The 17,736-nt window shown below is 36.9% G+C and overlaps 1 protein-coding gene across 1 annotated transcript; it reads right to left on the bottom strand.

The window, feature by feature from the left end:
* Window positions 1-12,669: 12,669 nt before the first annotated feature.
* Window positions 12,670-15,867, bottom strand: marcksa (myristoylated alanine-rich protein kinase C substrate a). The gene is made up of 2 exons (XM_059513292.1): window positions 15,494-15,867; window positions 12,670-14,280 (listed from the first exon to the last, which is right to left on the bottom strand). The coding sequence occupies exons 1-2, from the start codon at window positions 15,566-15,568 to the stop codon at window positions 13,702-13,704; spliced, it is 654 nt and encodes a 217-aa protein (XP_059369275.1). The 5' UTR covers window positions 15,569-15,867; the 3' UTR covers window positions 12,670-13,701.
* Between the last annotated feature and the right edge of the window lie 1,869 nt (window positions 15,868-17,736).

Here is a 17,736-nt window from a genome sequence, read left to right on the forward strand (position 1 = left end):
AGAACTCTACCATTCAGTGACAAGTCCCTCATCAACCATATATTAAATCTTTTCCTTATTTTCTCTACTATGGGGTCAAAATTGAGATTACAACGCCTTTTTTCATTTTTATCAATGATAACTCCCAAGTATGTTATCGTATTTTTAACAGGAATACCACTTATGACTGATAAGTCACATTCCTTTAGTGACAACAAGGCAGATTTATTTAGATTCATTCTTAAACCCGAGACTTCGGAGAATTTTGTGATAGAATCAATTGCTTTGATAACCTCGTGCTTATCACGGAGAAATAATGCTGTGTCATCCGCTAACTGTGAAATTTTAAATTCTGTACCTAATGTCAATATACCTTGGAACTGGGCATTTTTAATATGTCTAGCCATGATTTGTGTAACAAGGAGAAATAGAAAAGGACTAAGGGGACATCCTTGTCGTATTCCACGACCGACCTCAAATCTAGGAGTTGTGCCATGAGCAAGTTTAACTGAGCTGTTACATCCTTTGTATAGAGTTTGGATAGCCTTTAAAAACTGTTCTCCAAAACCAAAGCATTTGATCGTTTTTAACATAAATTGATGACTAACAGTGTCAAATGCTTTATAAAAATCGACAAATAGGACAAAACTATCATCTACTATGTATTCAGTGTAATCAATCATATCCAAAATCAAACGTATATTATTACCTATATTCCGGCCTGGCATAAAGCCTGATTGTTCTTCATCAATTATATCATCTAACCCTGATTTTAATCTTTTAGCAAAAATTAGTGCAAATATTTTAGCATCATTATTCAATAAACTAATTGGTCTCCAATTTTCAATACTTATCTTTGTTTGGTTTGGGTATCAGTTTAATTAGTCCTTGTCGCATAGTTGGTGGGAGTTCCCCTTTCTTAATGGCTTCTATATAAACTTTAACTAAAAAAGGAGCTAACAATTGGTCAAAAACCTTGTAAAATTCACTTATTAGCCCATCATTCCCTGGCGATTTATTTTCTTTTAGAGAGGCAATGCATTTTTGCACTTCTGATAAACAAATCTCTCTGTCACAAACCAATTTAAAGCCATCGTCAATGACATCAAAATAATTTTGTTTACTTTTTAGGAAGAAATCCATATTTTTTGCATTTTCGACATCAGAAGAGTACAATCTTTGATAAAAATCAGCTATGTATTTTGATATCTGGATCTTATCATCACAGACGACATCATTGATTTTCAATTTACTTAGGGATGATACTTCAAAGTTTCTTTTTTCTAGATTAAAGAAATATTTAGTGCATTTTTCCCCTTTTTCAAGCCATTTCCTCCTAGATCTGACAAAAGCCCCTTTAGCTTTGTCTTCATACATCTTGTCCAATTTAAGTTGTAAAGAAGTTAATTCTGTAAATTCACATCCAGTTAAATTAACTTTCTCTGATAGCTTTATTATTCTAGTGATAACTCTGGATTCTTCCTCTCTCTTGTCTTTGGCTATTTTCTTCCCTAGTTTTATAGCTAACTTACGAACTTCAAATTTCATCAGCTCCCAGCAGCTTCCAAAGTTGTCATCAAGACTAGCTTTTCTCCAATATTTTCCAATTATCACGGCGGCATCATCCTTAAATTGTTTATTTTGTAATAGCATTTGGTTTAATTTCCAATAATCTCTGTTTGGTTTGTAACTAAGTATTATTAAATCTATCTTTATATAAATGGCTTGGTGATCTGTGAGAACAGTAGGTTCTATATGAACTGAAACCATCTTGTCATCGATCTCCGAAGAGATCATCCAGAAATCTATACGGGACTTCTGTGACCTATCTTTATTACTCCAAGTATATATGCTTTTGTTGGGATTTTTTTGTCTCCAGATATCAACAAGACTCATCCTTTGACATACATTCTCCAACTCATCTGAAGAACTGTTTCTTGGAGGCCATCTATCCAGATTTCCATCCATAACTGTATTAAAATCACCTCCCCATATAATTTTGGCAGTAGGAAAAATTGTAATCAGCTGGTTAATTTTATTTTCTATTGTTGTAAATAATAGCTTGTTGTCTTTTTTGTTGTTACACGCATAGATGTTTACAATAATGAATTGAGAATGATCTACCTCAACAACCAGTATTACCCATCTCCCATTTGAATCTGCTAAATGTTTAATAATGTGCCCTTTAAAGTTTCCCTGTAAAATAGCGACCCCTGCTGACCGGTTACTCCCAAATGAAAACCATATTTTTTTCCCCCATTGACTCTCCCAAAAAGAAATATCTGATTTAGTCGCATGAGTCTCCTGTATAAAATAAAAATCAGCACCTTTGTTTTGAAAAAATAAAAATAAACATTTCCTTTTCAATTGGTCTCTAGCACCTCTGGCATTTACAGATAACACAGATACAGACATAAAAACTCAGAACAAATAACGTTAACGAACTTTAATGAACTTCTTTGCAAAAACTGTGAGATAACTGCTCTAATGTAATCATTAGCTGCCTCAATGCCCCTTATTACACATGGGGGGTTACCTTAAGATATGGTTGCACTTCAACAGAGCATACAGGATCTTTCCTTTTCAGGTGTCTTTAATTTCTTTTCCATTCACAAATGCTCTGGTCCCCACGAAATAAGCCTTCTCTCCTTTCTTTCTTGCCGCTTCTACAGTTGGCCAGAGCCGGTGTTCTGTCGATTCATGCTACCCATCGAGATGTGCTACTTACTGGTTCTGCGCATGTGCAGACTCACAATTGTGTTCTGCGTTGCCACGCCCATAAATCTAGGCATCCAGACTTCGGTTGACGGACGGTGAGCATTGCGATATCTACAGAATATGCTACTCCTAACATCTTAAAGGTGCTATTACAGAATATGCTACTCCTAACATCTTAAAGATGACAAAGTATCTGTCAACATGCTCTCCATATTCATACAGTGCATATGGAGTGAGTAGTGATGTAAAATAAAGTGAATTTGCACTGGGAGCATTATTTGATAGGGCGTGTTGGTCTATCAGAATATGCTACTCATAAAGTTCAGTTACCAAGGAAAGGTTTGCTTTGACAGGTCAAATATGAATATTTGATGATTTTTACTTTTCACGCCATTTAAAAAAAAAACAGTACAGTGCCGTATGTAGTAGGTACTCATAACTTTGAATTTTATAATTGTACATTTACAATTATGTCATTTTTACTTGTATATAATTTTTACTTATTATATCAAGGGTAGAATGAATCGACATTCTCTGTGATCGATTCGCGCTTCGGGTAGCATTTTTCGACAAGGCAGCAAAAATCGACAGACTCTGCTATCGATTCGAGCTACGGTAGCATTTTTCGACAAGGCAGCACAAATCGACAGAACACCGGCCGCGAATGGCTCTGTCTTCAGCGGTCAGGTCTTCTTTGAAACGAAGCTTCTTGCTGCTCAGGAACTCACTCTTCTTAGATGCCCTCCAGATTAAGTCTCTCGCTGTTCTCGACACAAACCGGATGATCACTGGTCTTGGTTGCTGATTGGAATTGCCATCTTTGCGTCTCCCAATTCTGTGTACCACGTCGATTGCCTCCATCACTGCTCCAACCTCACTAGCCGAAAGCACTGCACGGCAGACCTCTTGCACACGAGACTTCAAGTTGTCATCCTCTCTCTCTGGGATCCCGTGCAAACGTAGGTTCTGTCGTCGGCTGTATCGATCACTCTCATTTACTTTAGTTTCCATTTCACTGACTTTTCTCTGGAGTGTCTCGCATGAAGCTTTTAAGATGCTATTCTGTTTTTTCAGATCTGCCACTTCTTTATGACAAAAGTCCAAAGACTTTTTCAGACCATCTATCTGGACTGTATTGTAATGCACCGCCTTGTCTGTCTGATCCGCCCGTTCGTTTATCTTGTCGATGACGGCAGAGATGATGGTATCCTGAAGTTCCAGAAGCGATGGCTGTTCTTCGTTGCCTCTTGCCTTTTTCATTTGAGGTTTTGTAGGCGTGTTAGGAGATGAGACACCCTCCTCAAAAGCACTGGCCTGGCATGCATAAGAGTGTATTTCTCGGGCAGTTCGTTTTTCCTTATTTGTCACCACTTCCATTGCACTGTTATGCTAGCTGCAGAGTTAGCAATGACTAGCTCGAATAATAAGACGTTATTTTTCCGAAAACCGGCATAAAAAAGGAAATTCAATAACACTTCAGTCGAGCAACCAGTAAAAAAAAAACTTTTAGCAGCAAAATTAAATTCTAAATGTTGATTTGAGCAGCAATATTCAACAGTTGTTCCAGGTCTATTCAAATTGCGTCTGGTCTCGCCGCCATCTTGAATCGGCCGTCTAATTGCCTTGTCCAAATACCCACACTTGCAGTCTTTGCATTTGACCACTTGACATCTTATATGACGTATTTCCTGTATTTTGCCCAAGTGTTCAAGTGAGGATGAAGAGTGCATCCGAAGGCACCTCATGAAACTGATTTCGGACAGGCTTCTGAGGCCTATGTAATGGTCTACATCAAAATATAGAGAGCAATATTAAATTCTCTCTAGGAATGACATAAAAAGTGGAAAATGTTGATCAAAAACATACATTTACAGACAAACTGACCACCGACCGCAACTTTCAGGTGCCATCTTTATTTTTTGGCTTAACTGTCACAGAATTGAAGGCACACCCTTACGAAAAATAACCATGGTTTTATTATAGTAAAACTGTAGTAACCCATGGTTTTTTGGCGTGTTGACTACCATTTGTATAACCACAGATTTACTACAAATACCATAGTTAAACTACGGTTAATATAGCAAAACCATGGTTAATTTGTGGTTACCATGGTTAAACTACAACCCGAATTCCGGAAAAGTTGGGACGTTTTTTAAATTTTAATAAAATGAAAACTAAAAGACTTTCAAATCACATGAGCCAATATTTTATTCACAGTAGAACATAGATAACATAGCAAATGTTTAAACTGAGAAAGTTTACAATTTTATGCACAAAATGAGCTCATTTAAATTTTGATTTCTGCTACAGGTCTCAAAATAGTTGGGACGGGGCATGTTTACCATGGTGTAGCATCTCCTTTTCTTTTCAAAACAGTTTGAAGACGTCTGGGCATTGAGGCTATGAGTTGCTGGAGTTTTGCTGTTGGAATTTGGTCCCATTCTTGCCTTATATAGATTTCCAGCTGCTGAAGAGTTCGTGGTCGTCTTTGACGTATTTTTCGTTTAATGATGCGCCAAATGTTCTCTATAGGTGAAAGATCTGGACTGCAGGCAGGCCAGGTTAGCACCCGGACTCTTCTACGACGAAGCCATGCTGTTGTTATAGCTGCAGTATGTGGTTTTGCATTGTCCTGCTGAAATAAAAAAGGCCTTCCCTGAAATAGACGTTGTTTGGAGGGAAGCATATGTTGCTCTAAAACCTTTATATACCTTTCAGCATTCACAGAGCCTTCCAAAACATGCAAGCTGCCCATACCGTATGCACTTATGCACCCCCATACCATCAGAGATGCTGGCTTTTGAACTGAACGCTGATAACATGCTGGAAGGTCTCCCTCCTCTTTAGCCCGGAGGACACGGCGTCCGTGATTTCCAACAAGAATGTCAAATTTGGACTTGTCTGACCATAAAACACTATTCCACTTTGAAATAGTCCATTTTAAATGAGCCTTGGCCCACAGGACACGACGGCGCTTCTGGACCATGTTCACATATGGCTTCCTTTTTGCATGATAGAGCTTTAGTTGGCATCTGCTGATGGCACGGCGGATTGTGTTTACCGACAGTGGTTTCTGAAAGTATTCCTGGGCCCATTTAGTAATGTCATTGACACAATCATGCCGATGAGTGATGCAGTGTCGTCTGAGAGCCCGAAGACCACGGGCATCCAATAAAGGTCTCCGGCCTTGTCCCTTACGCACAGAGATTTCTCCAGTTTCTCTGAATCTTTTGATGATGTTATGCACTGTAGATGATGAGATTTGCAAAGCCTTTGCAATTTGACGTTGAGGAACATTGTTTTTAAAGTTTTCAACAATTTTTTTACGCAGTCTTTCACAGATTGGAGAGCCTCTGCCCATCTTTACTTCTGAGAGACTCTGCTTCTCTAAGACAAAGCTTTTATAGCTAATCATGTTACAGACCTGATATCAATTAACTTAATTAATCACTAGATGTTCTCCCAGCTGAATTTTTTCAAAACTGCTTGCTTTTTTAGCCATTTGTTGCCCCCGTGCCAACTTTTTTGAGACCTGTAGCAGGCATTAAATTTTAAATGAGCTAATTAAGTGGATAAAAGTGTAAAATTTCTCAGTTTAAACATTTGCTACGTTATCTATGTTCTATTGTGAATAAAATATTGGCTCAGGTGATTTGAAATTCCTTTAGTTTTCATTTTATTAAAATTTAAAAAACGTCCCAACTTTTCCGGAATTCGGGTTGTATAGTAACCATGCTTTTTTGGTTTTATTAAACCATGGTTAATTTTCGTAAGGGCAGGATTGTGGGATATCAAAGGCAGTGAAGGATACATCTATGCTGCCTTCAAAAATCGGCCAGATGAAGGCATCTCAGAAGACAGGAACTGAAGCTAACATTGAATTTGGACGTGCCTTGATGCCTTCCTATCCTGGAATGCATCCTGCGAAGGCAGCATTTTTCAGTTATCGGATGCAGCCCACGAGTGTGTGTAGAACTTTTCATTACCTGATGAGACACACTAATAGGCCCAGTTTCATAGGCATGGTTTAGCCTAAACCAGGATTAGGCCATAGTTAAATTAGAATGTATAAGTAATTTTTATAAGCATGCCTTAGAAAAAAGCATTACTGGTGTGCATCTTAAGACAAAACAAAGGCACTAACATGTCAATGCAAGTTTCTTTCAGTTGAAACAGCTCAGATTTAGATTTTAGTCTAGGACTAGGCTTAAGCCTTGTCTCTGAAACCGGGGGATAGTGTTGTAAAAATGCAAGTGTTTACAAGGCTTTATTTAAATTGTATTACTTTGCATTTTAAAATCATCTTCTAAATGTCTGTTCAGTAGGCCCTTAAATATGACATAATTGAAGTTTTTGCTGCTTTTTAATTAAGAGATTAAAAGCTGTTGCAAATGTTATACTAAATAACTATCACGACTACTCATCTTTGCACCAATAAAAGTAAAAACTACCAAATTATATGTAATATCTTATCATTATATTAATATTTAACTTACATTAGAAAGTTTTCTGTGACCTCTCGTGAGATCTCGTCAAAAGGTTTCATGATATATTTCCACAACATGATGCATGATGGGATACACTAAGCCTCGAACAGCACTCCGGAGCAGTATTCAAGATAGTGTGGATTTAGTGTGCGTTAAGGGCACTGTGCTTTGCTGTTTTTAAGACCTGGGACAGTCTAGCACACTTACTTCCTGTCGCGTGCACATGTTCTCAAGTGGCCAAGACTGCAATTGTGCAATCTTTGCATTAGATCACTTCAGTACTTATATGACGCATTTCTGTATTTATATACAGCAGCCAGAGAAAAAAAAGTGAAAAAAAGAGAAAAGTTAAAAAGTAACTACTACAACCAAACTACAACTAAAGCAAACACTTATCCCCATAATGATCATTATCAAACTTTATTATTTTCAATAAAACGCCGCTAAGGCTTCCTGGAGGTTTTTTATGTATTTATTTATTATTTTTCTATTGCTTAATGTACATAACAGGACAGGAAACAACCAACAATGTAAGATACATCCAATGAGACAAACACAGAGCTTACATTAAAGAATAACAATAAAAAAAACATTAAAAATAAATGATCAAAGGATGAAAACAAAGTTGTAGTTGATGTAGACATTATAAAGAAAATAAATACTAAAGTAATAAATATTTTGACAAAAAAGCATAACTTTTCACATTTTCTATTATTTTTGTGGAAGTATTTGAAGCCCTGAAACATTTTAGCAAACTCACATAAAAATATATTGAGTGTTTAATTTCTTTCCATTTTCAAGTAGGGATATGATATTTACCCATCAACAAAACAAAATTCACAACATCAGATAAGGATGAATTTAAATCACACTTAATAAAGAGGACATCTTGTTAGGTTATAGGAGGAATTGTCTCCATTTTTACTGACAACCAGCTAAGCATATCTAACCAAAATTTAGAAGAAGCTTCACAGTAAAAGAAAAGATGTTCAAGTGTTTCAGGAAACAGAACAGAAAACACAAGGATCCATGTCGAAATAAAATCTAAATTAAAAAAAGTTATGGTATTAAGTCACTAACGGGGTAAATCCTAAACACAATTTTGTAATGAATATCCTTGACATTTGGAGCAACTTGTAAAATCTAACAGGTAAAAAAAGCTTTGTCCTTTACTGAGATTTCAACATCTCCTAGAAAATAACACTGATAATCACCAGTGATAATACATTTCAAAGAGGGAAGAGAATCTACAGGTCTAGATAAAAGATGAGAAAAACTGCTTTGGGTAACTGCTTTGGTAATCCAGTGGCTATAGCATTGCATACCTTATTATAACTTTTTATTGTAATTCTAACTCTGTGTTTATTGATGAAATCATTATAAGAAAAATACATTATCATCTAATAAATCATGAATAAAAATAATACCTTGGCTACACCAATCTTTTTTAAACAGAGATTTCCTGTTAATAATTATAGCCCTATTGTTCCAAAGAGTGGAGTGGTGAGGGGAAAACTTGTGGATAAATATCAGTACCTAAGTAAATAAGTACTACAGTAAATAAGCAGTACTTGTTTATGAAAATTAGATACCTTCAGAGGAATTTTACAAGAGTTGAGATCACGCCTCAACACAAAATCAAGGCCGCCAATATTTTTAATAGGAATATGCTACCATATTGAGTGTGATTTTATTAAACAGTCTTTCAGCCATTTTATTCTGAATGTACCAAGAAAGATTCAAAATCAATGGCTCTCAAACCTCCATGTGCATACTCTGTCACCGTAGGGAATTTATGGAAATAATGTGTTTTATTTTTTCATATAAATTTAAATAAAATTGAATTCACCGATTTAACTATACTCTTGGGGAAGCAAACAAAGCTTGAGATAAATAAGTAAGTTTGGATATTCCCTCAGTTTTAGTCAAGAGAATTTTACCCAATATAGATAGGTCTTGAGATAACCATTCAGTGATCCTGGAGGATAAGTGAGGGCTGCCAGTGCTAAGGGGCCAATGTTTTTCCAATGATAAAATTCTCAGGTCCCTGCTCTGGCAGCCCTAAGTGGGCCTGTAAAGGCTTGTTTGTGGTCAATATTGTGGTCAATAAAACAAAATGCATTTGAATTAAAATTGTTATCAGAATTAGCTTTATTCACGTGTGCACAAACACAAAATAAATTTGTAGTGTTTTTTTAAGGAGCTCTTGGTAAATGCATATACATACATATATACATACATACATACATAGGCCTACATATATGTGACCCTGGAGCACAAAACCAGTCATAAGTTGCACAGGTTTTTAGAAATAGCCAACAATACATTGTATGGGTCAAAATAAACTTTTTCATTTATGCCAAAAATCATTAGGATATTAAATAAAGATCATGTTCCATGAATATATTTTGAAAATATCCTACCGTAAATATATCAAAACTTAATTTTTGATTAGTAATATTGCTTAGAACTTTATCTGGACAAATTTAAAGGAGATTTTCTCAGTATTTCGATTGTTTAGCACCCTCAGATTCCAGATTTTCAAAAAGTTGTATCTCGGCCAAATACTGAACAATCCTAACAAACCAGTCATTAATGGAAAGCTTATTTATTCAGCTTTCAGATGTTGTATAAATCTCAATTTCAGATTCCAAATTTGCACTATTGGCTAGTTTTGTGGTCCATGGTCACAAATGACAAGAAAACACAAGAAACATTTAAATAATAATTATTTACAGATTTGTGCATTATTTACTCTTTATACAGCTGTATAAATAAAAACAAAAATATATGCATATGTATTTACATAGTACTTGAGAAAGAGCCAATAATTAGAGATGGAGAAATTAATTACAGGTTATAATTTATGTTAGCTGTTTAAGCTGAAGATGGCATTGGCATGGGAGAAAAACTGTTTTTATGCCTACGTAGATGCCCTGTTCGGGAGGCAGACACACTTTGTCAGTTTAAATCTAGATTAAAAACCCATCTCTTTGACCTGGTTTACACAAAACACACTAACACATTTCTAATATTTAAATCCGTTAAAGGATTTTTAGGCTGCATTAATTAGGAAAACTAGAACCGGGAACACTTCCCATAACGCATTTACTTGATGGCATCTACGCTAATATTAGTCTGTTTCTCACTTATTCCAAGGTCAGTGTAGCCACCAGATCCAGTCTTGACTTAGATGTTGTAGTGCACAGAGATCTGTACGTCTGGCTGAGGGGAGAAGTGCAAACAGGTTATGATGGCCAGGGTGAGAGGGGTCTGTGATGATGTTACCTGCAAATTTCTTCACTCTGGAGTGGTACTTGTCCTGAAAGTGGGGCAGGTGCACATCAAATATAATTTCAGCTATCCTGACCCTGTTGAAAAAAAAAAACAGCATATGCTGGTTAGGTTTTGAAGCATGGCAGCTGGTTATGAGCTGGTTTAAGGTGGTCATGTGCTGGTCCTAAGCAACTAGCTTCAGGACCAGCTCAGATCTGCAAATCTGGAATCTGAGGCTGCAATAAATCAAAATATTGAGAAAATTGCCTTTAAAGTTGTCCGAATGAAGTTCTTAGCTATGCATATTACTACTAATCAAAAAATAAGTTTTCATATATTTACGAAATTTACAAAACATCTTCATGGAACATGATCTTTACTTAATATCCTAATGATTTTTGGCATAAAAAAAAAATCTATAATTTTGATCCATTAGGGCTGGGTTTGGGGTAGTTTCTGTTGTACTGATTCACTTTTCAGGAGACAACAAACATGAAATTGTTAAAGTAGAAATCATTAATTAATAAGTAGGCTACTCCTGTTTACATACTGCATATCAGTTTACATACTGTGCATGCAATAAACATTTGATCACACTTCACACATCACACTTGAATACAGCATATATGAAAGACCCATCCAAAATTTTAGCTACTTTTTTAGCTATCCTACCTTTATAATTATGAATTTGAATGTGAAATGTAAGTAATATTAATCTTGATTGAATTAAATGATTTTCTTAAATTAAAATACTAACATAAATGTTAAAGTAAAAAAATACTATTATGATTTAGATTCTTCTAAATACTTACAGTAAGTGTTACAAGCTATTATATATTATATGAAAGAAGAAAACCAGTACAGAGCAAAGAGAAATGCAGAACATTTTTTGAAGAGTTCCACAGCAGCCCTGTTGGAGGCCACAGTGGAATCTTTAAAACTGGAAATGCATTGTGTGCATTATCTATATCCTTTCAACATGGTAGTTACTTCTGATAGACATTTGGAGCTGGTAAGATGTGCTACTGTACCACTGTAATTTTTCTTGACGTGACACTGTTCCTTCTGAAGAAGAAGCTCATAACGTTAGACATGACTGCTTGAACTACCGGTTGATGAAACTATCATAGTTGTCCAGATGGAGCCCAAGTGCCACTAACAAGCCTGCTACGTGTAAGCAGTTCAAGTTCAATAGCATGGGAAGACTTTATTATTTTTATAATTATTCAGAAGTAATCTGCTGGAATATTGAAAATGATGGACTGGCTCCTCAAATCTGGACCTCAACCCATCGAGCAAATTTGAGGCGAGTTGAAAAATAAACTGAACAGATCTATTGTGCATTCAAAGGAAAGCCTTTGGCTTGAGTTTCAGAAGGAATGGTATAACATAAGTGAAATATGCTGCTGTAATTGCTGCAAAAGGTGGACAATAGTGGATAAAAACAGACCGACTCATTTCTTCTGATATGTGCTGTGCTTAGAGCAAGCATCTGCATGTTTCATCAACATTATGAAACTAAATCATGTTTTGGAGGCAAAAGGTAAAAGTAAAAAATCTGATATGTCAGGTGTTCTAAAAATGTTGGCCACCACTGCGTGTTTGTATATACAGTATATATAATCTTACTATAAAATTACTAAATTGAAATAAATCTGTATAAAAGTGCCCCTTTTTACATCTGAGGACTTGCCCCCTAGGAACTCTCTGCAAATCACTCCTGTAAAGCTAGTTAGAGGCAGCATTCTTTCATTTTTCTGCAGCCTATTGGAGAGGCGGAGATCTCTCTCTATTTAAACTTCGACTTTGACTCCTGGTCTTTATTGTGCATATTGGTCTCTTTATGGGGTCAAGGTGTGTTCTCCAACAGCACATTTTGCTCTGTTTGTCTGTATACTTGTGTGTGAACTTGATCTTTGGAGAACTTTGGGTGGGGCTGCTATACATTCAGGTACTGCTTTATGCTTTAATTGTAGTATTGAATAACACTGTTGGGACACAGGGTTTGATTTGGAGTACACTCCCTATGAAAGAATGATTTCACCTTTAAAAGGTTAAAGGAAGTGGTTGCAATGAAGTACATAGCATAATAAGCCAATGGTTGTGAAAAGGCTTTCTCAGCTCATGGGTTTGCAAACACCAAAGGCCACCTGTTGGGTGGGTTAAAACCTTTGACTGTAAATAAAGTAAGACAACTGGGACAAACCAATTCAAATCTCATTCACATTTATTTTGCTTTTAGTGTGCTCGCATAAAATTTGGGACACCTTCAAGTTTAATATCAATTTTGTAAGCGAAGTTACATTCAATCTCTAAGTCAAAGGTAAAAGCTTCTCCAATATTTACAAAAGAAAGAGTCAAGATGCTACACAAACATTGCATCTGACAAGTTCTTTAATTCTGTCAAAAGACCAGTGAAAAAGCATCATCCTTTATAATCAAAAAACACAGTATAATCAGGAATACGTGTCACAGCTTGGTTTTAGTTTTTTTTTTTATGTTCCAATGGTTTGAGGTTGACTTACAAAAACAGACTTGGTGATAGAAGAGCTGCATGTGCTTCTTGAGATCAAGATATCTTTTTTAACAATAATCAGTTAAAACACCCCTTCTATACATACTTATACTTTGATAAGCTCACAGAACCAGCAATACACCGTAAAGCATATGTAAACTGTTCCCTACTGAATTAACAGACTATTACAGCTAAAAAAAAAAAGAGAGAGTGTTTAAGGTTCCCAAGACCTATAAAATCGCTGTTTTTAACTTGGCATTGTGAGTTAATTTGGCTTGTTATTAACTATAGTGGATTAATTAATGGTTGTTGTTTTTGTACTACTACATGGTCTGTGATGTAAGGCTGAGTCATCAAGGTGCCAAAATGTAAAAACCCTCATTCCCAATCCCTGCACCCCTCTTTGACCCCAAACCAGCTGCCTTTAATCCACAGGGATGCCTATAAATTTTCATAAATGTTTACATTGTATTGTTTTGTATAAAAATGCAAAATAATTATAAAAAAAAACATTCCAAATGTTCTGTATTATTTAATGGAGCCACCCATTTTTTGCAGCTCCAGGAATAGACACAAAGGCAGTGTGAGATTTGGGAAGAGGGAAAATGTATAAAAAAGTAAACACTAAAAAGCTGTAGTTCTCCAATGTCTCATAACCTGGGACCACTCCGCTGTACAACAGGGAAATATGCCGTGATTATCTGTTGTTGGTCTGCACTGTGAACATTACTCTGTGGCAGATTCTGCATGGACCTCTGGACTGGATTCTGCTTCTTGAACAATGGGAGTGGATTCCTCTGCTACAGGTGCTTCATCTTTAGAAGGAGCAGGCTCTGTCACCGCTGCGGGTTTCTCCTCCGCTTTGGACTCCTCAGGGGCAGGACTGGCAGCCTCGGGCTCCTCTACTGGTTTCTCCTCTGGTGTGGATTCTGCTTCCTTCTCTTCTGACACACCTCCTTCAATAGCTTCAGCTCCCTCAGTTTTGGCCTCCTCACCTCCATCTCCATCCCCGGTCTCCTTCTTGGTTTTCTTAAAAGAGAAGCCACTCAACTTGAACGACTTCTTAAAAGAGAAGCGCTTCTTCTTCTTCGGTGTCTCATTGCTTGTGGATGGAGTTGTGGCATCCTCAGCTTTCGCGGCCTCCTCTTCAGTGGCTGCACTCACTTCTGTGTTTGCTTGATCTCCCTCCACAGCCTCCTCTTCAGATTTAGCTGTCCCAGCCTTCTCTCCGTTAGTGTGAACCTCTTCTTTCTCCTCAGCAGCTGCTGGAGATGCATCTCCGTTCACCTTTACATGGCCATTTTCCTAAAGCAAAACACAGACACAATCACTATTAAGCTTGGCTTAACATGAGTACTACCAAGTCAGGACACAGTGCAGGCTGCAAATACAAATGCAATTTTATGCACTGAAAGGGGACTGCTTCCATTTTATCTATACGTGTCCCTGGAGCATAAAAGCAGTCATGAGTAACACAGGTATATTTGTAGCAATAGCCAAAAATACATGGTATGTGTCAAAATTATTTTATTTATTTTTAATTATTTTTCCTGTATGCCAAAATCATTAGGATATTAGGTAAAGATCATGTTCCATGAAGATACTTTGTAAATTTACCACCATAAATATAAAAATACTGGTTAGTAACAGAACTTCATTTGGACAACTTTAAAGGCGATTTTCCCAATATTTAGAATGTTTCACAGCCTCAAGATTCCAGATTTTCAAACAGTTGTATCTTGGCCAAATATTGTCCTACTCTAACAAACACATCAATGGAAAGCATATTTATTCAGCTTTATTCTAAATTTTTCCAAAAAAAAAAAAAAAGACCCTTATGACTGGTTTTGTGCTCTAGTCTAGGGTCACATAACAAAGACCACTGTGGGTAAACACCATAGGCTTTATAAAAACAGGTAAACACTCATTAGCGCGCGCATTACACTGCCACAGCCAGCCGTGGGCGCCGCTTGTCCACAACGCTTGGAATAAACCAAACCTCATCACACACGTCACCTGTACAAACACAGACTGTATGAATGGCCATCACGGCACAACTATGTAAAGATAAATACACCCGTTGTCCTGCTCTTCTGTGGTTTCCCCCCAGTGGAAAAGTCCCATTGTGATACTGAAGAGAGCATCTGCGACTAAAGGCGTGGCGAGCCGTTGTTACTCGACAATCAACCCCAACTTCACCCTGTAAGATGATTTCCAAACACTAAATTATTCTCCACATCTCCAGCTTTGTTTAGATAAATCATCTTTACTTCCAACAAAAATCCAATGCTAACTTAACATTTCTAAACGACAAGGCTTCTCCGGAAAATCAACGCCAGAAACTGGATTTTTAATTTAAAAATCAACGTATAAAAACATTTGAGTAACATTAAACATATTTTACGATCACAGTTCATTTCAGTACTGACACAGCCTTTCTCTGGGGTGCAGAAATCGTGTAAAGTGTGTGTTCGTTGGATGCAGCAGTCGCCTAACAAACACTAAGACTGGGGTTTACCTGTCCGTTAGCTTTGGAGGGTGAAACTGCAGCCGTTTCTTCCTTTCCAGCTGTCTTAGAGAATTGCGCTCCCATGCTTTCGCCAAAACAAAGAGCTCAACAGATCCTAGACAGAACAAAGAGCAGCACGCCTCTTCCTTGGAGTGAAACACCTGGCCAACGAGCGCGAGCAAATCCAGCCTCGGAGGGGAAAAGTGTAGAAAAACCTGGAAAGAAGTTTTTTAATTCCCCAAATTGTGCCCGTGACACTGTAGACAGCTCAGAAAATGGGAGAAATTTCCCGGGTGTAGCCCGCTTCTTTCAACTAAAAGTAGCTAAAGCCCGTTTGAAACGCAGTGCTGTTGCCCACTTCATTCAATGGAAAGTAAGTAAAGCCAGTTTGAAAAGTCGCTAAATGTCGCTAGTTGACGTCATACGCTAATTAGCATATTAATGACGCCATCGCGTGGTGTTGTCTTTCGGTTTGCCTTGCTGTGCTCTCTTTCGTATTTTAATTTAGCCAAATTCCCAATGAAAATTTTTTCATTTATATAATTTACTTTTTCTGCTTTCAGTCATCGGAATAAAATGAAATAGTGACTGAAATGTGGCCCTTTAAGACTACACAATCAGGTCTGGTTTATAATCGAGCAGTCGTTTGATGAAATTAAATACACACGTACGCTAAGGTTTGTCCAAAAAGTCGTTAGGGGGTATGAAAAGTCGCTGTTATTCTGCACATAAATCCCGATTCATAATTACGACGTCGTCTAATGAAAGCAAATGCACATAAGATAAAGACAATGGCCGTGCTGTGATTGCGGCCATATTTGCATGTAAAATAGAGTTAGAAGCGACAGAATCTATTTTGTAACTGAAAGCGATGCTCCTCCAGCAGCTCGCTGAACAGAGCAGACCATAGACTTTATAAAAACAGGAACAGACGCAGAGAGAGACGTGTGCGCGCGCTGGGAAAACAAAACCTCGCGCTCGTGTGGCAGCACCGGTGTACTGACGACACATGCTACCTGTCAGAATGTGCTACCACAAATAGATTTGCATACACTTGTTTTAACGGTAGGTTTATGGTAAGGGGGAGTATAGGTGGCTAGGTTTAGGGTAGGGGTAGAGGGGTATGGACATAAAAAAGCCTCAACCCACATGAATAAGATTCTGGTAGCACAATCCAATCGGGCGCATGTTTCACTGTAGATTTGAGCCATCCCTCTGCGCAATGTGAGCGAACTAAGCTGCTTTGGGCCCCCGTGACCCCAGTGTACATTAAAAATCAGCGTTATTTTTTTATTTAGTGATATATTGTGTAAATGGACAATGGTAATTATACAAAACCTCAATATTAAACAAATAAAACATAAATAATATGTATCATCTTATTATTTACAAGGACACGAGACGTGAGTATAGTGTAAAAAATTACAATATAGACGAACAGTGGGTAAAGGGCAGTGTGTATTTAATTTAATTTATTTATTTTTGTTATATATATTCATGCATCTCACTCACAGCCAGGCAACAAATGTTGGCAACATTTTATTTAGCTAGTCTGAGATGAAAGTTTTTGTCTTCAGAGAGGAGTAGTGTTATTGACATGACCTCCCGGTTTTCATAAAAAAATATCTTAAATTGTGTTCCAAAGACAAAAAGAAGCTTTTACGTGTTTGGAACAACATGGGGGTAAGTGATTATTGACAAAAGTTTAATTTTAATGTAATTTGTACTTAACATAACCACTTGTGGACAGGGCCCCATATCAAGGGTCCACCTAAACAACATCCTTGTGTTTGTGTGTGCAGAATGTTTTTAACAATGTTTTTTTTTTTTTTTTTGATCTTTCATTATAAACATCACTGTCAACAAGTATTCTTTTTGTTCATTTGTAATGTCACACACTGTTGTTCATATAAATAATTTGCATGTGTGACAACATATGCAAAAAAAAATAAAGGTGGGGCAGTCAATCACACACAGTTCAATGTTAAATAACACATCTTTTTCACCAGTTTAGATGGCATGTTATAGTTTTTCATTTTTGCTAATACACTAAACTCCATTCTCTGAACCAAATTCTCAATAGTCTAAACAAATTTGTCAAATAAATCACTTTTTTTTCAAAACCTTAAACAAGTACATTCTCTCAAAGACACAGTTTGCACTGTGATGAACTTGTGATGCAAAACCTTAAACACAAGAAAGCAAAAGATAAGCAGAACTACAACACAGCTGTCTTCTTTTACACACAATTA

The sequence above is a fragment of the Carassius carassius genome, chromosome 27, assembly GCF_963082965.1.
Source record: "Carassius carassius chromosome 27, fCarCar2.1, whole genome shotgun sequence".
Lineage (NCBI taxonomy): Eukaryota > Metazoa > Chordata > Actinopteri > Cypriniformes > Cyprinidae > Carassius > Carassius carassius.